At 36.7% G+C, this 26779-nt stretch overlaps 2 protein-coding genes across 3 annotated transcripts; both read left to right on the top strand.

Annotated features, from left to right (window-relative positions):
• Nucleotides 1-667: 667 nt before the first annotated feature.
• Nucleotides 668-4531, top strand: LOC135610185 (uncharacterized). Of its 2 annotated transcripts, none has more exons than XM_065104359.1 (5): nt 668-814; nt 887-1025; nt 1122-1238; nt 1306-1390; nt 4154-4531. In XM_065104359.1, exons 1-5 carry the CDS (start codon nt 729-731, stop codon nt 4321-4323), a joined length of 597 nt encoding a protein of 198 aa, XP_064960431.1. In that variant the 5' UTR covers nt 668-728; the 3' UTR covers nt 4324-4531. The 2 variants fall into 2 exon arrangements, with proteins under 2 accessions (XP_064960431.1, XP_064960432.1); XM_065104360.1 differs by lacking the exon at nt 4154-4531 and adding an exon at nt 3386-4142.
• Nucleotides 4532-19873: 15342 nt separating this feature from the next.
• On the top strand, nt 19874-26248 carry LOC135610184 (carbon catabolite repressor protein 4 homolog 1-like). The gene is made up of 12 exons (XM_065104358.1): nt 19874-20478; nt 21454-22213; nt 22611-22697; nt 22777-22860; nt 22927-23013; nt 23100-23186; nt 23973-24026; nt 24123-24214; nt 24302-24416; nt 24492-24642; nt 24787-24940; nt 25977-26248. The coding sequence occupies exons 1-11, from the start codon at nt 20321-20323 to the stop codon at nt 24930-24932; spliced, it is 1821 nt and encodes a 606-aa protein (XP_064960430.1). The 5' UTR covers nt 19874-20320; the 3' UTR covers nt 24933-24940; nt 25977-26248.
• The last annotated feature ends 531 nt before the right edge of the window (nt 26249-26779 follow it).

Below are 26779 nucleotides of genomic sequence, written 5' to 3'. Positions count from 1 at the left end.
TGCCCCGTCATACGTGTTGTTACCGTTGCATGCAAAACAGAAAACTGAAAACAGAAAACGAAAACATTTTTGGATCGTTTTCCAACGGGCTCCGAACGTCGCGTGCGGTGTGTGCAGAGGGCGTGATGACAGATGGAGAAGGATGGGGGGGCATCTTTTGATTCTTTCTCTTCTTCTTTTGGATTTGAATTAAGTAATTACATTAAATCGAAGTTTGCAACAATAACAAAAATAAAATATAATGTCTCAACCAAATCGCTGTGTTAAGTTTCATATGAGATAATATATCTAACTAAATTAAGGAATATTAATAATTAAGGTAAATTTAAACATGGTTGTAGTATTTTTAAATAGACTTAAAATATGTGACGCAAGACACTATAACCGATTTGGCGAACTAAAACGATAGAGTTATATACAAAAACATGATTCCATAAGACAGATTTAATTAGAATCGGTGTCGATTAACTCGGAACACTAGTAGTTCTATTGACAAGCCTGAATGCGGATCCAATATTTGGGTCGGACTCAAATTCCCATGACGGCCTGCTTAGGCCCGCCTTCCCAGGCCACATAACGGTCCGTGTGGCACGTAACATCCGGACGGCCCTTTTTTGCAGCTATAGAAGGGTCCGTGTGGTACATGACGGCCTGACTCGGCCCGTAATCTCAGGCCTTTCCTCGTCTCCCTCTCTCTCTCTCTCTCTCTCTCGCGACGGGGGAATCCAATGCCTTCACCATCGTCATGCAGTTGCATTCTGATGTCCCTGATCCGGTGCTTCTTCGTTGCCTCCTCCCTCCCCCTCACACACAGGTTTGTCTCGCTCCTCCGATTGCGCCCCATATCCGCTTCTCGTAGCCGTCATCACTTCCTTCGTCACTGCAGCTCGGATGTGAAGGCGCTGAAAGTCGGTGAAGAAATTAAGGGCGAGACAATGTCATTGAACTCCGGACAACGCACCTACGAGCTGCTCGGCCTTAGAAGATCCGCATCCTACGAAGTCAAGATATCATATCCGGCCTCTGTTTGTTCTTTTGCCCCAATGAGCTCTTGCTTTGCCTTTTTCTTTTAGTTTCTTATGAAGATCATCTTGATCTCATCGAACTTAACATTGCAATAGATACCTGCTAGCTTCTCCATTCAACTGCAGACGACCTTGCCGGAACTTTGGTCGAGAAAGAATAGGAGATTGCTTAATACGGAGAAACTAATTTTTAAGGCTGATAATGACGAATCAGTAAGCAATGTTGGCTTGTTCTGTTCGTTGATTTTGTTTCTGATTTGATATGATGCTTTGCACGTAGGCTTTTGTTATTTTGACGGTCGACGCTGCCGGGGTTGTTGCCAAGCCAAATGTGCCGGAGAGAGAACTGGTCATCTATAACATCGGTATGTGATGAATAAATTGACATTTTTGTCTTATGGTTTCGGGGAGTTATGATCATTATAAACAATAATCTTCTGTGTCCTTGTGCCATCAAAAGTACATAAGAAAACGTGTTAGAGATTGGAAGAGAAATTCAAATTTTCTTCATCCTAGCATGACACTTTTATTGATTTATATTGTTTAATTTGTGTAAATAATTTAGCCTTTATAATTGTTGCTTTTGTTTAATGACAAATTGAATGCAATGATTGTTTTAACTGTTTTGCTTTTCTTATTATGGTTTTTCATTTCATATCTCCACTGTTGTTACAAAACAAGAAACCTATATACTGAAGCTATGATCTTTGCTTTGAGTTTAAGATCGAAAAAAAGAAACTGATCTTTGTTAAGCCACATAATATTATGGTTTTCTTCTATTGTTTTGTTGTTTTGAGCTGAAAGAGACTTAAGTCTCTCCATGTAGATTTCTTTTAAATTCTCTCTTCATTTTCATTTAAATTCTTGTGTTATTATGGTCACATCTAATCTTATCCGAGCTCATAACACAATCAACTTCAACTATGGAGACCACTAATAGAGTTATCATATGGTAAATAACCGAGACACACTCTAAGTTCCTTTTGGACCTTGTTTAGGCTTTCAAAGAGTAAAATTCTAAGTCGTTTCTGACCTGAGGAGCATGTATGTAGAGAAAATGGTCCACCGAATGTATACTACTAACTATGGTCACATCTATGATGGGTCTTTCTTGCATGATCTCTCAACTTTGGGACACTATTCACCTTTCTGTTCCTGAACATAGAACATGACATCTTCATCAACATCCATGAGATTTTTTCCCATGAATGTGGTTCAGCTATAAAGCCAGGAAGAGTTGATAGAGTTCTCTTTTTGATCTTCAACTAGTGGCCAGACTCATCCAGAGTATTTTCCTAGCAAGTCTAATAAATTTTTCCTCACCTAGTGTACTCATTGAGGTTCCTTTTTACCATATTTTTTCATCTTTCTTCAGTTCTTCATTTTTACCATATTTTTTATCATCAGCGTTCTTTTGTCTTGTGCAAATACTTATCATTTCAGTTTCAGATCTGTCCTACATGGATCCACTCATATTGTCTTCCATGTTTTATAGCCTCTAGTTCTATTGGTCTGTGAAATTTTGCAATGTCTGCAATAGACCTGAACATGCCTTCTGATTCTTCTATGTGGCACATGTGCACTCAGTAACATTTTCAACAAAGTATGTACTTCAGCTTGCCATTATCTTGAGAAAATTTTAATTAACAGTATCATTTTTTACTTTTTTTCAACAATAATTTGTTTAAAAGATTTTTTTTTGTGCCTTACCCACATGAAAAATATCGATTGTAGTTTGAAGTTTAGACGTGAAATCCTTGAAAAGAAGAAAATGTTGCCCACTTCTATCTTGACTAAATTTCGTTGTTGCCTCTCTGTGATATTTATGTCAAGTAGCTCATGGATTGTCAGAATGAACACCCATTTTAGTAAGTCTTCCAAGTATGATATGGAAAAACAAACAAACTAGGGGAACAAAATAAATGGAAGCATTCAATTCATACCGCTTCAGTATACCTTGTTCTACATACTGCCCATCATGTTACATACTAATTTTTTCACAGTTGGTATATGACGAAATCATCTTCCTTGGTGGTCACTTCTTTATGCCAGTTAAGTTAGGGATGCCAAGCTCTAGATACATTTTAAAGTGTGTTCATTTTATAGCATTCTTGTTCCTTCATACTTGAGACGGCTCCATCAAGCGAACCCAATTGTGGCCCTGTTGTCATTGATCAAAATGCCTTGTATACCTGTTGCTTAGCAATATCTTGAGTTTTAGGAACAAAAAGAGAGATGCATTGCCTTTCATTAAGATTAATAGTCAAATAATTGATATTGGGCTGTAGTCTTTTCTTATGGAAGTATAATTTTTGGAACATGGAGAGTAAGCATGACAATATTTTGAAATGAATGTCCAGGGCCTTCAAAACTGAAACCTTATTCACAACCCTTCAAGTAAGGTTATAAGCTTTCCAATGTAGCAGTTGTTTTCAAGATTGCTGGAGCCATGAGTCTTTCAGTTGCTTCATGGATTCAAGACAAGCTGCTTTTCAGTGTGAGCTAAAAGAACCTTATTAGCTGTAGAAGATATAAAAATGAAAAATAATATGGTAGGGAAGAAAAAAGAGATTATGGTAGCACTAGTTCCAACATAGTGAAGGGAAAGACCTAATTTCTGAGGTATGTGGACTTAACAACCTAGCTTATCAGGTGAAATTTTTTTTTTTTTTTGGTTCTTGATAGTAATAGTGGATCTGTGGATGTTGTTTGTCTTAATGTTATGACATTTTTTTTAATCTAAATTACCAGTGACATGGAACAAAATGGAGTGCCAACTGACACCTAGATAAAACAAAATTCTACAATTTATTGATTAAATTGATATCACAGAATAATAGGTGACTTGCAAACTTTTATGTTTGAGCACATATTAATATAATTGTTCAGCTGCAGAAATTAAGTAAAATGCTGTGTGTGGATATTTCCTTGTTAACATTTTGCCATTTATTGATTTTCCATATTTAGTTGCATTTAAGACTGGAGACAGTTTGATGGCCATCTGCATCTTGGATGGTAAATTAGAACATCTTTATGCTTAGAACAGACATTCTAAATACGTTCTCAACGCAGACCAGTATCCTTTTGGGCTTTTATTTTAGTTGCACATTGTGTTCTCGTTTTTGCAGTTTGTGATGAACTAATGTTAGGGATTCCACATGGTACTTGGTGGGTTGGAGTTGCAGCTCTTCTCTGTTTGTTGCTGGGCATCCTTATTCCCAGTTTCTTCCCGCTTCATCTATTGCTCAAAGATGAAGACCTAGAATCAGAAAATATAGCTTTGACTAAGGTTTCATGATTCGGATATGGCAGTTTTTAGACATTCAAATTTGAAAGTTGCAACTTGTATATAGATGACACTTTGGCCTGATCTGTGATTATGTTTCTCCCTTTTTGTTGCTTGCTTTATGTAGACAAATAGTTCTTTGAGGCACTTTCCCTTTCATTGGTGGGACTTGTAATCAAATTCTGTTGGTATGTCATGGCATTAACCTTGGCCTATATCAGATCATAGTTTTGAATGATATGCATCTGCACACTCAAAAACATTCAAGGAATGTAAGACAAAGGAGCTCAGAGGCATGATCATAATCATTTGTATTGATCTGATATTTCTTTTTCTCATTCATCTACAGTTGATTGAATTAATCTTCTCATGTGGGGTCGAGCACGATCAGGTCAGATCTTTGATCAAAATCTTGGGTTTGAATCAGTTTTAAAGACATATTTAGTTCAACAGTATTGAGTTATTTCTAGGATATATATCCAAAAAGTTTGTGTCGATGAATTACTCCAAATATCTTTTTTTATATTTTATGTTTGGAGTTATTAGGAAATATAAAAAATATTTATAATTAATTTGATGTTGCTTCAATAAAGAAAGGATAAAATGAGGAAGGATCATTTAATTTGATATAAATATACGTTGAAGAGACCTAAATGATTATTTCTTAGTGAAGTGAGAAGTGGTAGGGGGAGATCTAAAAAATAATAATAGAAACTATAAAAAAAAGATAAATAATCATAATCAAATGTATAACTTTTTATGGATTTTAAATATTTTCTAACTCTCCAAAAAATTAAACTATGACATAAGTTTCTTACATCTATATTCGTTTATAATAATCATCAGAGGAGTCTTGTCGCCTCCAAAGTGTAGTTTTTTTATATAAATAGATTGAAATGAGATATATGCTATGAGATACGAGTACTTTTTACCTATGATATGTGATTTGCAGTAATCTCATTCCCTACTCTCCCTTTGTGTGTCGTGTCACAAAAATATAATCAATCCACTTTGAGATTCTCCCCTTTTATTAAGTTAAAAACCAAAATAACAAAATCATATAACTAATATAAATTTAAAATATACATAATGCCTAAGGAAAAAATTAAACAATATAATATAAACACCATAAACTTAGAAAATATAATTATAAAATGTATAAGATTAAATAATATTAAAATAGTAAAATAAATATAAAGTAGTATATACAAAGTATGATATTAATAATATTGATAAAAGATAAAAGATATATTCCGATGTTTTCCTCAAGTTAGAAGGGAGGATTTTCCTCAATAGAACAGCAAGATTTCCTCGTACAGTTGGGGAAATATTATCTGCTATCATGCCCCCGCAAGATGGTACTCCTATCAAGGATACCGATCTTGGACCGATACAATATAAATAGTTTATGAGCAAGAGACTTCGTGAGTGAGTCTGCTAATTGATCAGCCGTATGTACATGAGAAACACGTAGTTGACGTCGGACAACTTGATCTTACACGAAGTGGAAGTCGATAACAATATTTTCATGCTGGAGTGGAACACCGGATTGGCGCATAGATAGGTAGCTCCGACATTATCACAATAAATTATAGAAATAGGAGTGGAATTGATGTTGAGTTCCTTGAGCAGATTTGTGACCCAATTGAGTTCTGCAGTAGTAGTGACAATGGCACGGTATTCAGCTTCAGTTATAGACCGTGCAATTATCTTTTGCTTCTTAGAACTTCAATTGATTGGATTAGCTCCAAGAAAAATAATATACCTCGATGTGGATGTTCTATCATCAAAGTTGCCTACCTAATAAGCATCGGCAAAGGCATTGAGATGAAGTGGAGAGTGTTTACGGAGAAAGTGTCCATGATTGAGGGTCTCTTTAAGATATCGCAGGATTCGTTTGACTACAAACCAATGCACAGTAGATGGCCGCTAGGTAAATTGTGATAACTTGTTGACGACAAATGAGATGTTTAGACGAGTGAGAGCCAAATACTGTAAAAAGCCAACTACTTGCCGGTATTGAGTGGGTTCCGTAGTAGAACTTCCATCAGATAATTTAAGAGATTCATTAGTAGAGAGGGGAGTTGTAACCATATTTGCATCCTGCATGTTTGTCTTTGATAATAAATCTTGAATGTACTTTCTTTGTAATAGGAAAAGACTTGAAGAAGATGTGTATGTTGCTTCCACACCCAAAAAGTAGTTCAAAGTTCCTAGATCTTTAAAAGACAATCGATATATCAATTGTTTGATGAATGCTTAGATCTCTATGGGATTATTGTCTGTGACGATAATGTCATCCACATACACTAGAATATATATTGTGCCTCCATGTTATTGTCGTAGAAATAATGAGGTATCAAACTTGGAGTTGATAAAGCCAACTGAAGTAAAAATGAGTCAAGTTCAATGTACTAGGCTCTTGGAGCTTGACAAAGTCTATAAATAGCTTTTTGAAGTTTGCAAATATACCTTGGATATTGAGGATGAATGAAACCAGGAGGTTGTTGTATAAAAACATCTTCAGTCAGAGTCCCTTGTAAAAAGGCATTATTAACATCCAATTGTCGTAATTGCCAACCTTTAGTGGTGGCCAGACTCAGAATAAGTCAGATTGTTGTTGGCTTAACAATAGGACTAAATGTCTTAGTGAAATCAACTCCATATCATTGATGAAACCCTTTGGCAACTAGACATGCTTTATATTGGGCAACAGATTTATCTGGGTTCCGCTTAATTCGAAAGACCCACTTACACCTGATGATGTTTTGTGTATGATGAAAGGGTGCTAGGTTCCATGTTGAGTTATGGAGGAAGGCATCATATTCTTCACACATGGCTTTGCACCAGTGTAGAGATTTTTAGGCTTGAGTGAAGGTGGTGGGTTCAATGGTATTAGAAGAAGATTCTGTGATAACATGTAGGTCAAGGACTTGATATAGTTTGAAAATACCACTCTTGGAGCATGTTATCATAGAATTTTTGGAGGCTATGGGATTGTAAGGTTGTGTAGTTGGAATAAGCGGTGGAGAGTCATTGACACAAGTCAGGTCAAGTTGAGATACTTCATTGTCACTTGGTCTAGAAGGAGGGAAAGATAATGGGTGTGTTTCGGAACATATCACTTCATCAGTAAGGGAAACTAAAGAAGAAATGAGTGGAGTAGTAATAGAGGGAATAGACAATTGCTGAACTGGAGTAGTAGTAGAGTGCGGATCATGAGCGAAGGAACTGGATGGTGTCATGGGAGGCTCATCCGAGTGGATTAGATGTATACTCCAGTGATAAGTGTTTATTGGAGTGGTGACTCAACAAAAACAACGTGACGTGATATAAAGACTTTATGGGTGTGGGGATTATAGCATCAGAAAACATTATGTTCAAGAGAGTGTATCCTATAAAGATGCAAGGCTGAGATCTTGATGTTATCTTATGGGAGGCATAGAGACGTAACCATAAATAACATAGACAAGTAAATACTTTGAGTTTTTGTAGGTTTGGAGGTTTGTGAAATAGTGTTTCAAATGGTGATTGGTATTGTAGGACTAGCGTAAGCATCCGATTAATAAGGTCGACTACAGTTTGAAAGGCTGTTGTCCAAAAGGTTGAAGGTATGGAGACCTGATGTAGAAGTGTGAGGCCAGTTTCAACTATATACAAATGTTTGCGTTCGGCAAAGCCAACTAGTTAAGAAGTATACGGAGGTGACTTGAGGTGTTGTATACCACAAGCTGAGAGATAGGATATCAGGGCTTTATATTCACTACCACCATCAGAGTAACCTATTTTGATAATGAGGATAAGGGGGGTTTGCTTGGGACCCACAAGGTCAAGAGATATCTTGGTCATGCCTTTGGTGATGTTCATATTGTACTGATTACTCTTCTTTTTGGATTTATGACTAACTTGGGCTGTGATAGTCGATCCGGACAATTTGTCCTCATGCTTCAAATACGTCTTATAGTCAATCAATTTGTCATAGAGTTCTTCAAATGACATTGGTGAGTCGTGTGCCTGAATGACGACTGCCAATCCCTTGTACTCATCTCCGATGCCATTAAGGGTATGAATGATGACTTCTTCATGACATAGATAATGATCTATCAAAGCCAAGTCATCGATGATAATTTTGATATTTTGTAGATAATCAACGATAGTACTTCCCTCTTATTTTGTTTTCATTAGACTAGATAGAAGACTGAGCTTGCGAGTATGCGAACGGTTCACCAAGGTTGTTTACAACTTGTACCGTGCTTCTGCAGCAGTCGCACATGATGATATCAATGGAGCGATGAATCCAGCAACAGATGCTTGAATAACTTAGAGGATGAGACGATCTTGACATAACCACAGTTTGTAAGCTGGATTTGTTACTTGACTAGATTCTTCGGGAATGTTGATCATGGTTGGTGGACAACTGAGAGAACCGTCAACATAGCCTAATAAGTCATATCTAAATAAGAGATTAGAAAACTGTGCTCGCCATGATACATAGTTGTTATCTTTTGATAACTTGAAAGGGATTAATGTGGCAGCATTGTTGAAGATAAGTCTTGTACGTGGGGAAATACTACGATTCTCCGTAGAAACGAAGACATTGTACGGATGTGTACTGATCCAATGAGGAGTTGTGGCCAAGTTGTTTAAAAAAGGTGCGGCCTGCGATCGGAGAGAAAGAAGAGACGCAGTAGATCGTAGCAAATCTGAGGAAGATAGCTGCAGCTATAGATCTATGAGAGATCTATAGTTTTTGTCGCAAATGTTGGGGAAGGTGGGGACGCTGATGTGCTCTTTGAGAACTTCGACTTCACCGTAAAGCTGTCATGTTCTTAGTTTGTAGAAGTTTTGGATTACTATCGCCGGATGTTGTTGCTGCTGTAGTGATGATAGTGATGGGCAGCAATGGGATTAAGAGCAAGCAGGGAGATCGATCAGCCGGTGGCGATGGCAAAGAGCAGCCACGAGAGAAGGCCGCCGAGCAGCAGAGACAGCCTACGGTGAGAGAAGGCAGCGGTGGTGAAGAGTGTGATCACGGTGAAATCAGTAGTGATCTGAGGCGGTGAGAGGAAAACTGCTGAAATCAACGAAGCAGGGGAATATGAGTAGAAAAGACCCGAGTGATGCAATGGATTTTGGCACAGCATCAGCAGTAATAAATTTGGGCGGTGGAGAGCAGAGATCGCCGGGTTGGTCGAGGGCGCAGGAGACGGTGGTTGAGGATCCACCACGCTTCCGCTGGATGGCAGTCACAGCTGATCACAAGCTTGCTGCAATTTGACACATGGGGAAGTCTACGCGATGAAGAATTGAGATGGGGCGAACTCAGATTTGTTGTGCAGTAAGAATTGAGATGGGGAATAGTCTCCGACTCGTACAGTTGAAAAAATCTTATCTGCTATCAAATATAAGTAGTAAATAATACAAAGATAGGATTAAAATCATAATTAATTAATTAAGAGTAAACCATTATATAGGTACAAAATAGTGTTAATAAATTATGATTACCTAATAGAAAATAAGAAATCTCATACGAACAAAGAAAACATTTAAGCTAATAAATTATATTAATTATTCTAATTAGCCCAAATCTATATTTTGATTTAAGAGTTTGAGAATCAATATATATTGGGACACCAGAAATACATGAAGAAAGATGTCAAAAATATTCGGTCATTAAAATGTGAGATCCAATAAAATTAGAATATTTTGATTCCAGTGACAAATCATATACTATTTTTTATTTTTTATTTTAATGACCAGTTAATTTTGCTCTCTTTCTATCTCAGAGCATAAACCTATATCTTACTCTCTCATAAATATTTCCTTCCATATTAAGTTTATATTCAAGAAATTCCCTGTAATATCCTATTAAAAATTTTTGATCCTATATTTTTTGTAAATACATTTGAAATTCTAAAAAAAATCTAAACCTTGACATTATTATTTTTTAATCTTTGATAGATTCTCGCATTAAAACAAAAAATAATAACCTATTTTTTAGCTCCTCGAGACTTTTTATATATTTTAATATATATTAATATTCACACAAAAATGATGTAATTACATGAAATTCCATCCTAAATTGGTGATAGCTAAATTGAGTGATTATTTGTGACCGGTCAATTGGTGCTACAAATAATATATATATAATATCTCCATTATAGATACAAGACCCATCACTTGCACTAGCTCATTAAAATATTTTAATGGAAATGGTGGATATTCGAATCTCACAATGACATATAAATGTTAGGATCGGAGCGGCACTAAGAGGGGGGTGAATTAGTGCAGCGGATTAAAACTTCGATTTTAACAAAATCTTTCGTACGTTAAGAACGAAACTTGAGAAATTTAACTTGAAGGCGTATTCTTAAAATTGTGCAGCAAGAGTAATAAGGAACTAAAGCAGTAATAAGATTTGCAGTAATGTAAATGACAATAATAAAAAGCAAACCAGAGATTACGCCGATTTTTAGAGTGGTTCGGTCAAATGACCTACTCCACTTGCGAGGCCCCTCTTCGATGAGGCTCCCACCTTCCACTAGCAAGTCTCTTGAAATGGAAGGGTAAACACCCCTCTTACAACCTTTTACAAGCAGCTCAACCTCTTACAAATTTTCAATAAGAAAGGAGGAGGAGAACTCTCTAGCAAATTGAAAACAAGACTTGCTAAGACTTTCTAAGACTTTTCTCTCAATCAAAATGCTTCTCAAAAGTTGTTCTCTCAGCTGAGATTAGAGGGGTATTTATAGGCCTCAAGAGGATTCAAATTTTGGGCTCCAAAATTTGAATTTTCTTAGGGTTTCCGGTGCTGGAGGTGCCACCGCCCAACCAGGCGGTGCCACCGCCCAGCGCTCGGGTGCTGGGCGGTGCCACCGCCCAGCCAGGAGGTGTCACCGCCCAGCACTCGGGTGCTGGGCGGTGCCACCGCCCAACTAGGCGGTGCCACCGCCTACAGTGTTTTCAGCCCAACTACAGTGTTTTCAGCCACTAGTTGGGCTTCAATCTTGGCTCTCTAGTTCGCTGGTTTAGCTTAATTTTTAGCCTAAACCAACTCTGACTTTGGGCCCAGTTGGCCCCTAACCAGGATATAGGATTATCTCTTAATCCTAATCCTAATTACAAGTGGACTACATAACCAAAACACATCCTAAGCAAATTTTCAACCGCGAACGTCGAGTCTTGTTCCGGCGAGCTTTCCGACGAACTTCTTCCGACGGACTCCCTGCAAGCTCCCAATCTTTGTGATGACTTTTAACGAGTAGCCGAGCCTTCTCGGTGATCTCCGCGAGCCTCCGACGATTTCTTCGGCGAACTTCCGACACGTTCCCGATTTCTTCTCGGATGGTTCCGGCAGCATCTCCGATGATTCTTCGGTCTCTTAAACGTCCATCGAGCTCGACTCCGGTATTCTCGCTTTGTGTTTTCTGGTTATCGTAGTTAATCCTGCACACACAAGCAAACACTCTACTCCGATCTAGACAATTATTATAACGCAAATTGACATTCTGTTGCCCGGCACGTCATTGGTTGGCGCTTCGTCCGATTCTTCGGTGCATCGTCCTCACTTGCGGCTTGTTGCCCAATCGGCGGTTGACCTCCGCAACCCCGATATCCTTGGCGCAATTTCGCTCTCCTTGGCCCGATGCCCGACGCCCGAAGCCTTCTGCCATCCAATATCCTGACGTGATCTCCTCCGACGCAACGTCAATTCCTCCTGCGTTAATTGTCTAATCCTGATCGAGTAGACCTGCATCACTCAAAATACAGTTAAACATCTAAACACAATCAATTAGTTTTCATCATCAAAATCTGAGATTCAACAATCTCCCCCTTTTTGATGATGACAACTAATTGATGACTAACGGAGTTAACCTTAACTCCCGGAGTTTAAACAAACTCCCCCTATCAATATGCCATATTGATAGAACCTTGAATTCAAACAGAATTCAAGTCATTGCAATATTCATCATGAATACTTGCAACACATCATCACGAACATATGCATAAAGCTTATGCATCATATGTCATGTCATCAACATACTTCTCCCCCTTTGTCATCAACAAAAAGGAGAAGTACCACAATCAAGTGTTTGTTATATGGGTTCAACTTATTGCATGAAAAACATAATATCAAGTTTTATCATCATGCAATCTAACGATTAAAGATGTGTAAGTTTAACATGCTTGGTCTTCTTGAGATAGCTATTGATTGCTTCTCTTTAGACTACTAGCTAGCAGTTTTTACACTATGCAAGTTTTACTACATACAAGCTAGCAAAAAAAATTACGAAAGCAAATACAAGATAGCTTTCTTGTGTAAGCTCATGATTCTTGCTTCTTATTGCAATGTGCAAGTTGCAAGTTTTGCTTCTTTTGCAATGTGTAAGTTTTCAAATTTTGCATCTTGAGCGAGCAATATTTCTCCCCCTTTGTCATTGTCAAAAAGAAAAGAAGAATACAATTTTGTTGTTCTTTTTCCTTTTACAACGATTTCAAAATCATGACAAAGGATGAATAATCAAGTTATGAATGTCAATACAATTTTTCATCATAAATATTTTATCATTGCATGCATCATTATCATAAGTTGAAGTATTACATGCATATTTTCGAAAACCTTATATTTCATTCATGCACGATATTGAATAAATCGATCGACATTATGAGGATATCATACATGATACTAAAATTTTTAACTATTTATCAATATTTTGCTCATGGTACCAAACAATCATCATTTAGAGCATTCATGATACAAAACATTAAATCAACATTTATCATTTTAGCAACAACTCATAGCATTTTAAATCATGATTTACATCATATGCAATACATCATATGCAATACATAACATCAAAATTAGAAAGCACAAGTATTGCATGCATCATTGTAAATCATAAATGTTTCATGATGGTATAAATTTTGTCAAATTATATCCTACCATGCATGATCAAAACTTCTCCCCGTTTTATCATTGAAAACAAGAAAGAAGTAGGGAAGAGCATAACATTTGTGTAAAATATTTCAATCATTTCAAGGCATTTATGTCATAGATATAAAGAAATCATATCATCAAAGATAAGACCATTTGAATACTAAAAGACATGATTCATTTTATCAAATCTCTTCCTTTTATAAATATAAAAAATTGTAGGTGTACAAAGAAGAGATTGTGATTAAAAAAGAATCTCAAGTAGTAAATCCAAGAAATCAAGATCATAATTTAAATACAACCTCATTCAAATTCAAATCATCAAATTCATCAAAATCTCAATATTACTTTCAAGAGATTCAAAATGGTATACATAGATTTATCATAATAATCATCAAGATCAATAAGATAGAGAAAATTAAATTTTCAAGGAAAAAATATTTTTCTATTTTTAGTTGTTTCAATTCATATGATTTTATTTCATTTATGCCAAATAAAAACATGTATCATGTTTAAAACCAAAAGTGTAAGATTTATTACAACAAAGATCAATAAGGCACTTCCATTATAGTAAAAATCAATAATCCATAAATCGCAAGATTCATCATGTATAATTTTAAAATTTATTAAGCATGATCATTATGCATGACAATAAAACATGGTTTCAAAATGTTTAATATTTTCATTGCACAATTTAATCATTATGCATCATCATATTTTCAAATTCGAACATGCACAATTTTAAAACTATATCTTTTATTTTTCATGCATGATACAAATAACTCGATCATCAATATCGGCATATCATACATGATATTCAAGCATTCATGATAAATCATTTTTGCAACATGATCATAGCTATTCAAATGATAGTATCTAAATGTCAAAATTCTTTACATCCTATCATGCATGATCATTAACTTCTTATTTGAATTTCATGCATTATTTTGTTTCATCACATAAGGAATATCAAGAAGAGTTATTGGGTGATGAGATAAATATTTCATGAGTACAAGGAATTGCATGAAAATCATATCATGAAAAGATAATAATAGAAGACACATTTTGTTTTGAAAAATCTCCTCTTAAATAATCAAGAAAAAATCTTAGTAGATCATGATATAGATAAAATTCATTCAATCTTAGAATAAGATATTAATTCAAGCATATAAAATTTCTCAATTCATTATGAATCATAAAAAGAATTGTGGTTCCGAAATATCACGATTCATTTAGAAAAATTTTCTCTTTAGTGCACGATAAAAAGAAATATAGCAATGATACCAATCATAATTCATTTGGATAATAGATGCTAAAAAGGAACATTGAGGATACAAGATCTTGATTTTTATAGAGTAAATCTCAAGTTATAAATCTCAAAAAATCAAGATAAAGCTCATTCAAATTAAAATCATCAAATCAAAATCATTTTCAAGATATTCATAAAAAGATGATAAAATAGATTCATCAAACCAAGAATTTTCAAGAAAAATACTTTTATCTATTTAGTTGTTTCATATAAGTATGCCTTTGTCCTTTTTATCTCCGAAGGTGACGTACCCTTCTTCTTTGCTAGTGAGCATAGAGAAATGAGATGGATCTCCAGTCATATGTCTTGAGCATCCACTATCGAGATACCATCTCTTGCTCCTAGCTTGTGGGTTTGTCTACAAAAGAGGATGATTTTTAGGTACCCATTTGATTTTGGGTGCCTCAAAAATTGACCCACTAACCTTGTTATTTATTTTTGAATCCTTTATAGTTCCTTTAGGAACCCATATTAATTTTTGTGAACTAATTTTCCTAAATGGACATTTGTAGGCAATATGTCCGGATTTGCAACAGAAGTTGCATTTCATATAAGAGGAAACATGTAATGTAGGTCCTTTTATGAAAGTGGTAGGATTTTGATGTAATCCTTTTACAAATCCAATTCCATTTCTATTTGCGATGTGACCCTTGTGTGCAAGGATCATATCTAATCCTTTGCTACCAACCTTAAACTTGTTTAAGGTTTCCTTAAGAAGCAAATTTTCATTTTTTATAGCTTCTAAATGCTCACACTTAGAGCATGGAGGAGTTTGAAGACTATCAAACTTATCTTGTAGCAAAGCATGCTCTTTCTTTAAGATACTTAACTTCTTGCTAATAGTTCTACATTCATCAAATAATTCATGAAAAGCGATAGAGAGTTCTTCAAGAGATAAATCTTCATTAAATAAATCACATACCTCTTCTCCTAAAGCCATTAGCGCGTAATGAGCAACTTGCTCGGTGTTGGACTCCTCTTTTTCGGAGGCGCTTGAATCATCCCACGTTGCCTTGAGCGTCTTCTTCTTTGATGTTCTCTTTTTGGCTTGAGGACAATCGTTCTTGTAGTGTCCCGATTTTTTGCATTCATAGCAGATCACTTGGTCCTTCTTTTGTTCAAATTTGTTTTTAAATTTGTTCTCTCTTAAGTATTTCTTAAATTTTTGAGTCAAAAGTGCAATGTCATTGTCACTGTCCTCATCACTTGATGTTCCTTTCAAGTGGTCTTCTTGTGATTTGAGTGCCATATCCTTCCTGTTCTTTGGAAGGGGGTTCTCGAGCTCGTCGTGAGCTTGACATGTCATTTCGTAGGTCATTAGAGACCCAATGAGTTCTTCAAGAGGGAATGCTTTAAGGTCTTTGGCCTCTTGAATGGCCGTAACTTTTGGATCCCAACTTTTAGGGAGGGATCTTAAGATTTTAGTTACTAGTTCAAAGTTAGTAAAATCTTTACCAAGAGCTTTGAGTCCATTGATGACATCCGTAAACCGGGTGTACATGTCTCCGATGGACTCACTTGGTTTCATTCGGAAAAGTTCATAAGAGTGCACAAGGATGTTGATTTTGGACTCTTTCACTCGGCTAGTGCCTTCATGAGTGACCTCAAGAGTTCTCCAAATATCAAAAGCCGAATCACACATTGAAACACGATTAAATTCGTTTTTGTCTAATGCACAAAACAAGGCATTCATAGCCTTTGCATTTAAAGCAAAAACCTTCTTCTCCGATTCATTCCATTCACTCATCGGAAGAGAAGATTTTTGAAATCCATTCTCAATAATAGACCAAAGCTCAAAGTCCATAGAAATGAGGAAGATCCTCATGCGAGTCTTCCAATATGTGTAATCCGACCCATTAAACAAAGGTGGTCGTGCAATAGAATGGCCCTCTTGCATGCCGGAGTAAGCCATCTCTCTTGGGTATTAAACCAAATATGAGAGATACCCTCGCTCTGATACCACTTGTTAGGATCGGAGCGGCACTAAGAGGGGGGTGAATTAGTGCAGCGGATTAAAACTTCGATTTTAACAAAATCTTTCGTACGTTAAGAACGAAACTTGAGAAATTTAACTTGAAGGCGTATTCTTAAAATTGTGCAGCAAGAGTAATAAGGAACTAAAGCAGTAATAAGATTTGCAGTAATGTAAATGACAATAATAAAAAGCAAACCAGAGATTACGCCGATTTTTAGAGTGGTTCGGTCAAATGACCTACTCCACTTGCGAGGCCCCTCTTCGATGAGGCTCCCACCTTCCACTAGCAAGTCTCTTGAAATGGAAGGGTAAACACCCCTCTTACAACCTTTTACAAGCAGCTCAACCTCTTACAAATTTTCAATAAGAAAGGAGGAGGAGAACTCTCTAGCAAATTGAAAACAAGACTTGCTAAGACTTTCTAAGACTTTTCTCTCAATCAAAATGCTTCTCAAAAGTTGTTCTCTCAGCTGAGATTAGAGGGGTATTTATAGGCCTCAAGAGGATTCAAATTTTGGGCTCCAAAATTTGAATTTTCTTAGGGTTTCCGGTGCTGGAGGTGCCACCGCCCAACCAGGCGGTGCCACCGCCCAGCGCTCGGGTGCTGGGCGGTGCCACCGCCCAGCCAGGAGGTGTCACCGCCCAACTAGGCGGTGCCACCGCCTACAGTGTTTTCAGCCCAACTACAGTGTTTTCAGCCACTAGTTGGGCTTCAATCTTGGCTCTCTAGTTCGCTGGTTTAGCTTAATTTTTAGCCTAAACCAACTCTGACTTTGGGCCCAGTTGGCCCCTAACCAGGATATAGGATTATCTCTTAATCCTAATCCTAATTACAAGTGGACTACATAACCAAAACACATCCTAAGCAAATTTTCAACCGCGAACGTCGAGTCTTGTTCCGGCGAGCTTTCCGACGAACTTCTTCCGACGGACTCCCTGCAAGCTCCCAATCTTTGTGATGACTTTTAACGAGTAGCCGAGCCTTCTCGGTGATCTCCGCGAGCCTCCGACGATTTCTTCGGCGAACTTCCGACACGTTCCCGATTTCTTCTCGGATGGTTCCGGCAGCATCTCCGATGATTCTTCGGTCTCTTAAACGTCCATCGAGCTCGACTCCGGTATTCTCGCTTTGTGTTTTCTGGTTATCGTAGTTAATCCTGCACACACAAGCAAACACTCTACTCCGATCTAGACAATTATTATAACGCAAATTGACATTCTGTTGCCCGGCACGTCATTGGTTGGCGCTTCGTCCGATTCTTCGGTGCATCGTCCTCACTTGCGGCTTGTTGCCCAATCGGCGGTTGACCTCCGCAACCCCGATATCCTTGGCGCAATTTCGCTCTCCTTGGCCCGATGCCCGACGCCCGAAGCCTTCTGCCATCCAATATCCTGACGTGATCTCCTCCGACGCAACGTCAATTCCTCCTGCGTTAATTGTCTAATCCTGATCGAGTAGACCTGCATCACTCAAAATACAGTTAAACATCTAAACACAATCAATTAGTTTTCATCATCAAAATCTGAGATTCAACAATAAACACTCATTACTCATTCGTCCTCTATGATTAGCTAAATGCTTATTTGACACATGAAAAAACATTATCAATGATAAATAATTTTAATCATCGAATGTCTAATATTTAGAATTTCTTACCTAAATTAATAAATCACATTATGATTGACCAACAGGGGATAAAGATAATGTATAAAATATCTTCACCATAAATAAGATGAGTAAATGAATGCAATAAATGGGTCTCACATGATACGAATTTTAGTGTGCATGTCATAAAAACGGAAGAATCTCTCTAAAATCTTAGAAAATTAAAGGCCTCGAGTGCCTTAGAGGTTAATGAGTACAACAAATGATGCATGAAATATATTTGTCATAAACAATATCAATGAAACTAATTATACTCATCATGCGTGTAATAAATATATGAGACCCATGCCATCAAATCATATGTCTACCATATTCTATCACAGTTGGGATGGTGTAGCTTTTATTATAAAACATTGGAACACGAATATTGCTATAATAGCTAAATTATTGATTCTAGAAACTGACCAAGAAAAGAAATCAAATGGAATGACAAGAAAAAGAAGTAGGAACAAGAAAATTTAGAAAATTCACATTGTGTTTGTTCTTATATTGAATTATCATTCAATATATTTATGAGATTTTTAATTCATGGAATGATGTTTTAGCATGCTTTTCATCTTATGAATAAAGCTTAACTTTTTCTATGGAAAGAGAAAATTCACCTTGTATATATACTCACATTAAGTTTCTTTTTGATGGTTTAAGTGGTAGACTTCCCAATATAAATTGGTTGTTTTGAAGGATCATCATGTTCTAATGGGTCGACTAGAGAGTGAGTGCTGAGATGTGGATGAGAATTGGTTCTCCTAATGACTAACAATTTAATGTTTAATGAAACAATAATTAGGTTTCATACAATAACTAAACATTTTGTTAGTGGAATTCCCCCATATTAATTAAAGAGGATCATACTATGCCAACATACGTTGGAGGAATCGATCAGAGAGTGATTGACAAGAGATGTAAATTTTGTTCTTTCAGACTTTTCTCTTAGCCTTAATAAAAAAAAATTAATTTTACATTTAATAAAATGGGAACTATAAATTTTCATTATTATTGTATACCTTTTCACAATAATTATAGGGTCAAATGTGGAGGTCACACACACACACACACACACACACACACACACACATATATATATATATATATATATATAGTTTGTTCCAATTGTAAAAAGAAATAAAAATATTGAATACATAAAGTACTTGTAGTATTTTTAGTATCATATAAGTATTTTCCAGAGGGTATTGATGTAAATTACTAGAGTTTCAACTAAAAGCTAATCTATAATAATTAATATATATACTCAAATTTATAGAGACAAATGCCAAAATCATTTTAGAGGATATACACATGCAATTTTATCAAAAGCAAAAAAAAGAAAGGGGGAAGGGGTGGGGAAACCAAGTGCAAGTTCACTCACTATTCATCTCCATGTGTAAGAGCTCGTGGGCTCCACGCCCATCCCCAACTGTCCCCACCACTTAAGCCTCGTTCCCTTGTAGACCCCATGCTTCCCCCAAGCCATGGCCTCTCTCCCTAATTCTCAATCCCCACAACAAAAGATAAAATTGAGTTGTGAGGACCATAATAATTATCAATAATGATGAATAATATATAATAATAATGACAATAATAATATGATAACGATAATATCAATCATAACAAAAAATAATCATAATGTAATTAATAATAAAAAAACAATTTTCTTATTTAGAATGGAAGGGAGCAGCAACAAGACGACCACAAAAGAGGAGAAAGAGGAGAGAGTAGAAGAGGCAGAGAGCGATCGCTGTGCTTTCGCAGCTACTGCTCCGGCTTCCCGTCTCACCCGGTTTAAACCCCTAGCCTTCCTTCGATTCCTTTTCCCCCTCCCCCGTTCACGCCGAAATCGGATCGATCGACCCGGAAACGTTCTTGCTTTTCCCCGCCGAGGTTGATCTCGCTCTAGGGTTTACCGTTACGCGACCCTTTGGGTCTCACGTTCGCGCATTGGCGCCGTTTTCGATCACGAGGGTTCTTGTTGGATTGGTCGACCATGGAGCGATCCAGGGCCCCTTGATGGCAGATCTGGAAGATGTGCTCGATTCTTAGAATGGGAGTCTTGAGGTGGGAGAGGAGGTTTTGGTGATTGGGTTAGGGTTTTCAATCGGGAGTGGGATACTAGGGATTTTAGGAAGTATGTTGAGTGTCTTGAGGGTTCATCTGCCGTCGGAGATCCCCGTGGTAGGCTGTGAGATTACGCCGTACGTTCTTTTGCGGCGACCGGATGGTAGCATCTCGACTGATGATGTTCCCGAGTCTGCTCCATTCAATGGATATTGCATTAGATATAAGTGGTGAGTTCTTTTTCTGCTCGCCTTTCTGGTAATTTCATTGTCTGTTGGTGAATTCTTGATAGTTCTCTGTCCTTTTTCTTGATTTAATTACACTTGCATTAGACATAAGAGGTAGCATCTCAAGCTGTCTTTAAATACATTGCTTTAGACCAGCATGTGGGCAGACGGTTATCATATTTCGTTTCATTTATATATATTGAAGAATTATTTCTACGGATGCTATCAATTGTTAACCTATAGACTTTTAATCAGAAACCATGGTATTTCTCCTATTTTGTTATGTGGTTTGACCTACATGGAAATGAACATGAGCATGAACTTAATATATTCGTAAGATGATGTTGTTTGCATAATGGTAATGGATGTTTGGGTTTTCATTTCATGAATGGAGGAAAGCCAGCATTCATTGTCTCTTAGGATCAGGGTTACAATATGCTATACTATATGTTATTTTTAGAAGTAAAGTATAGTTCCTAAAGGACTGATTTCTTCAGTGTCTTTCTTTCATTCACAATACTGCTTTGAACTTAAAGTGCTTTCATTCTATTGAAGCCTCAGTCTAACTCTAGCTTAAGCCTTCTTTTGACATCCAGAACTGATTTGGCACTATTTCTAACTAGTGACTGCACATGTTTTACATGTGAGACATGAGAAATAAAAGGTTCAATGATTGTTGTCCTACTTCTAATGGTATGCAATCGAAGTCTGTTTAGAGATTTGTAATTTGGGTTTCATTTGGAGACATTGTGGTTTGCATGCCCAGGTTATCTCTTTATGCGGTAGTATATATATTAGCAATGATGGTACTGTAATTTGAAGTTACTGGTGGTAAAAACAAATTGCTCAGTTTTTATTTCTGTGGCAGCATACAAGTTGATGCCATAGTCTTGACTAGTTTTTGTTACTTGGTTTAGTAGAGCTGTTTGTGGCACAACATTGTAGTTTGTTCTATATAACATTTTTCGTGTTCTGCAGGTATCGTGATCAAAGTGATCAAAAAGTTTCTGTATGCAGTGTACATCCAACTGAGCAAGCAACACTGCAGTGCATAGTTTGTGTTAAGGAGAAAGTACCTATTGCAAAGAGTTATCATTGCTCTCCTAAGTGTTTTACTGATGCTTGGCAGCATCATCGTTCTTTACACGAACAAGCGAAGAGAACTATAAAGGAAAATGGAATCGAGGAGGAAGAAGCGTTCGGGCGCTTTAACAATAGTGGGTCTGGAAGTCATAATGCTGGCCTTTCTGGTGCAACAATTAATGTGGGAAGCTCAGTCCTTAATAATGGTCCAGTACCTATATATTCTACAACTGTTGCAGAAAGGAATGGTGAAGCTTGGTCTGAAGTTGGACGTTCTAGAACATACACACCAACATCTGATGATATTAATCATGTTCTTAAGTTCGAGTGTGTGGTCGTATATGCAGAGACAAGGATACCTGTGGGAAATGTACATACCATCTTGACTTCACGTGTGATTCCAGCCCCCTCTCCAACACCTCGTCGCATGATTCAAGTAAATGGAGCTGATGTTTTGGGGCAGTTGGATGTAGATAGTCGAAGTGCATCTTCTAGGACCTTCTCAGTGCTTTCATACAACATTCTCTCTGATGCATATGCTACGAGTGAGACATATAGCTACTGCCCATCTTGGGCCCTCTCATGGTCTTATCGCAGGCAGAATTTGTTGCGTGAAATTATTGGCTACCATGCTGATATCCTTTGTCTTCAAGAGGTATGTCTCCTTGAGTTTGTGTTGCAAGTAAATTAGTTCTAGCCTTTGCAAACTGCTCCTGGTTTTCTTGTATTCTTGTGTCCTGAGTCATATGTATTGGCAATGTTTTATCATTCCCTATCAACACAAAAGTCATCCTACTCAAAGTATTTGATCTTATTAGTTTTCTTACTTTCTCCTGTCTTCTCATAATAAAGTTTTTCATAAATTTAGTCAAAATTCTATGACTGAATATATTGAAAATTCTTCTATCATCATGTAATTTCTTGTCCTTTCTACACAAAATTTTGTTCGAACATCAGTAATATGAAAAATTTAATGATCCTTCAGTTTTTTTATTTATTTAGGTTGTTGGCATATTTTTGTGCTGAAAATTGAATTGTCACGATTTTTGTAGGTTCAAAATGAACACTTTGAGGAGTTTTTTGCTCCAGAACTTGATAAGCATGGATATCAAGCACTTTTTAAGAGAAGAACATCAGAGGTTAACTTGCACGTTGTCAACTGCTTCTCTAAATCTCACAATGTTCCTATATAATAATAAATAATTTGCCACCTTTCAGGTTTATAGTGGAAATCCAAATTCGGTTGATGGTTGTGCTACATTTTTTCGTAGGGACAGGTTTTCTCAAGTAAAAAAATATGAGGTAGCACACCTTGCAATTAGTTATAGTTGATAAGATCCAGCAGATTGATATGGTTTAGTCCTGCAGGTTGAATTTAATAAAGCTGCACAGTCGTTGACAGATCAAGGAATAGCAGCTGGTCAGCAAAAAGCTGCTTTGACTCGGTTAATCAAGGTCTGAGCTATACATATCACCTAAGACTTTTGAGCATGGTTTGTTCTTTTCCCGTCTTTTATATAGAAATGTTTTCCTATCTGTAGGATAATATTGCTCTTATTGTGGTTTTGGAATCAAAATTCGGTAACCATGGCGCTGATAATCCAGGGAAAAGACGGCTTCTTTGTGTGGTGAGTAATCTGTTTTTTGTTTACCTGTTTCTAAGTTACACTTTCTGAACAAAAAATCTCTCGTGTGTGTATATGCTTCATCATGCCGGAGGGGTATCTATGACTCAGGGGTATGAGGTACACTGATGACTATTACAGAATACTTGCTTTTGGCTATGGTACCATCCATATAGAGAATGTGATCTGTAAATCTTTTAAATATAATTTTAGCCTTGATGAGCAAGGATTAATTATCATTGGTGAAAATGAACATTAAAATTTATCCTGATTTAGCCCTTGTGAATGCGTCATGAGGAATTGTTGATTTTCCCCAGGTTATCCTTTTCGATTGCTTTTTTGTGCAACCTAATAATGCCTTTGATTATGATATATTATTTTTGAAGACAGATCCAAGCTTCATGGCTATAGGTCTTTGGTGCCTAACGAAAAGAAAAACAATTGTCCCACAATTTGAGTTGTGATCTATATAGTTCATTTGCTTGATATTAATAAGAACATCTGTAGAGTTTACCATATGTTTTGTCATTTGCCTTGCAGGAAGCTTCTATCGTTTTCTTAAAATTGGAATACTCTGCATATTTTCATGAAGAAATTTGTACAAAGTTGTGCCTGACATTTAGAGAACTGCCTATCTTATCCTGAATCCTTATTAGGTTCACTTGCTTTTGTTTTGATTCATATACTTATCTACATGTTCTTCAATTATTCTGCATATAAATGTTAGATCTTTGTGTATTCCTTGCTCATCTTTTTACAGTTTTTAATTCTATTGTCTATCAAATGCAGGCAAACACTCATGTAAATGTCCATCACGAGTACATGGATGTTAAGCTATGGCAGGTTTACGCTAGTTTTTTGTGGTTATGACAGTATTATGACAATCTTTTTTTGCTTCTGAATCATGTTGTACATTTTTTGTTGGTTTTATCACCTCAGGTGCATACCCTTCTCAAAGGTCTGGAAAAAATTGCCATCAGTGCAGACATTCCAATGTTGGTCTGTGGAGATTTCAATACGGTTCCTGGAAGGTATTAATTTTATATCTTTTTCCGGGTAACTTGTTCTATGTTTTTAAGATGCAAAGCACAATACCTGAATGAGTGTCATAAATGTAGTGCTCCTCATTCACTTCTTGCAAGGGGCAAGGTCGACCCTTTGCATCCAGACTTGGCTGTAGACCCTTTTGGAATCCTTCGTCTTACAAACAAGTTATCTCACCAGCTTCCACTGGTAATATACATTTTGTACTTGCAGTCACTGAGAACAAAATCTTTTCTGTTGTTAACAAGTATGCATATCTTACAGGTTAGTGCATACTCATCTTTTGCAAGAATGGGAGGAGTTGCTCCTGGTGTAGAGCAACAGAGGAGGAGAATGGATCCTGCAACTAATGAACCTCTATTCACGAATTGTACTAGGGATTTTGTTGGCACTGTTGACTACATATTTTATACAGGTATGACCTTTTCTGTTCTCTTCATTTTTTTGGGTAAGTTTTTTGTTTCCTCAAAAAAAACAAAAGAAGAGAAACTCTTATTACTGCTTACCTTTTGGTGTTCAAGAATGTTCTCTTCTCTTATATGATTTTGGGTGCTTATAGCGGACTCTTTGATGGTGGAGTCTCTGTTGGAGCTCTTGGATGAGGAAAGCTTACGTAAAGATACTGCCATACCTTCTCCACAATGGTCTTCCGATCACATAGCACTTCTAGCACAATTTCGTTGCAAGCATAGAACCAGACGTTGAGACTAGCAGTAAGTGCAAACGTATTTTTCTTTTGGTCTACTCTTATGCTTCATTTTGACTAGACATTTGTCGTTCCTTTCACTTGTAGCATTTGGCTTTTGCATGTACAATAGTTGCTACTTAATTTAAACATGCGTTGTCTTTCAAAGTTACAATTCATACTTACCCCAATCAAATCCTTTCTTTTGGCAAAAGGGGTTGGAAAAGGAGCTTAAAAATCTAAAATACCACTTATCAATGTTCTAACAGTCCAAGTATGAATGAGATCACCCATTGTTTGGGGAAGAGACTAGAGTGTTTGGGGAATATGTTTCTTGATGAATTAGGAAATGAAACTGTATTGGATATTGTTGCTGGAAATTCAAAGGATTAGGAAGACATGCATTACAACTCCCTTGAAGTGATAGACTCTGTGTAACAAATGTCATGCCTTGGCACATTTTCAAAAAGGCATAAAGACATTGGTCATAGAGATATAGAGAGGGATGCCTGCATAATAGTCTTAATGAAAATGTTCAAATATTGTTTAGGAAGAAAAATTTCTGTTATCTTGATCTGTCGGTGATAAGTACTTGTCAGATACGGATTCTGACTATCTGTAGTTGATAAGTTCTTCCCTTTTCCTTGTGTTATATTGTTGCTTCTATTGTTTCAGCTTATTCGTACTCGTGTTTATTTGTTAGCCCACCTGTCAGTGGTTGATGATGTCTAGAAATGCTTTATTCTTAGTCTCCTGGGGATGACATACAACATGTTGTCCAATAGTTATTTGTTTATCATTCTTCCTTAATGTTCTTTGTAATTAATTTATAACATTTTCTGTCATTCTTTTTACTGTAACTATTTCAAAGTGATTCTGAGATGTTACATCTTCAGAACATCAAACATATGTAGTCATGGTCATGCTTTAGCACCTGCTGACCCTTGTACTTGCTTGGGAAATACGATTGTTTTTTCCTTACAAAATATTTCTGGTACTCTATAGTTTTGCAGGTTTTCTCTTGTTTAAGTGGTCATTTTCTCTTTTTTCTTTCTGCTTATTAGGTCTTCCAGCCTTGTCCTTGTTCATGTTGTATGAAGAAAAGAGATGAGACTTTGGTAGATAGAGATTTCACATGGTAACATTCTCAAAGGAGGTATATAGTGTTCCTTGTGCTCTTTTATGATAGCCATTATGGTTTCTCATTTTACATGTATCATTGTGCCATCGCATGATAGAAAATTGTGCAAAATATGGTTCTGTTTTCTTTAAAATTCTTATGCAGCTTGATATATTCTTAATCTGGTAGAGAATATACCCAAGTGTTCCCTCTGCATGACTTTGAACCTTCTTCTTGCTCTGTTACAAAGTGGGTTGAGTTTGAATGACAGTTCTGAGACCACAGTATGCTCGAGTGGTTTAAGAGGTATCTTCTCCATTAGATCGGTCAAGGCCATGTGGACTGTGGTCAAATTTTTTTTTACACCAACTTTTGGTAGTATATTAGAAGCCACACAGGCACTGAAGAAATGCTATTAGTTAATAATGTTGGCAGTGAGCCTACCAGTCTTAACAAATCTATCATTTTATTTTGGATCCATTAATTAATTAGTAGATATCTGTTGTTTCTGTGTTATGGACAATATTTCTTCGAGAAGGTGGGGTGGGGTGGGGTGCGGTGCAGGAATAACTGGGTCAATCTGAATCAATTGGTGAGGGACCAGAAATCCTTTCTGTCATAATTTTGGTATCACTGGACACTGCACTTTATATTAACAAGGCATTATTTATTATTAATGGCCTTCAATTCATGTACTTGTGGCCTTCCGTTGTTTGATTAAATATATAGTACGTTGTTTTCTTTCCT

Source organism: Musa acuminata, chromosome BXJ2-4 (genome assembly GCF_036884655.1).
Source record: "Musa acuminata AAA Group cultivar baxijiao chromosome BXJ2-4, Cavendish_Baxijiao_AAA, whole genome shotgun sequence".
Classification (NCBI taxonomy): domain Eukaryota; kingdom Viridiplantae; phylum Streptophyta; class Magnoliopsida; order Zingiberales; family Musaceae; genus Musa; species Musa acuminata.
The sequence above is the reverse complement of the archived record's forward strand: the minus strand, read 5'-3'. Positions and strand labels throughout refer to the sequence as shown.

Excerpts from the sequence above, each read along its gene's own strand:
- LOC135610185 (XM_065104359.1), top strand. The coding sequence starts at position 729 with ATGCCTTCACCATCGTCATGCAGTTGCATTCTGATGTCCCTGATCCGG. Across the intron at positions 1,026-1,121 it reads AGATATCATATCCGGCCTCT|ATACCTGCTAGCTTCTCCAT; the intron begins GTTTGTTCTTTT and ends ACATTGCAATAG. Across the intron at positions 1,239-1,305 it reads AGGCTGATAATGACGAATCA|GCTTTTGTTATTTTGACGGT; the intron begins GTAAGCAATGTT and ends CTTTGCACGTAG.
- LOC135610184 (XM_065104358.1), top strand. The coding sequence starts at position 20,321 with ATGTTGAGTGTCTTGAGGGTTCATCTGCCGTCGGAGATCCCCGTGGTA. Across the intron at positions 23,014-23,099 it reads CTTTGACTCGGTTAATCAAG|GATAATATTGCTCTTATTGT; the intron begins GTCTGAGCTATA and ends TCCTATCTGTAG. Across the intron at positions 24,215-24,301 it reads TTCAATACGGTTCCTGGAAG|TGCTCCTCATTCACTTCTTG; the intron begins GTATTAATTTTA and ends TCATAAATGTAG.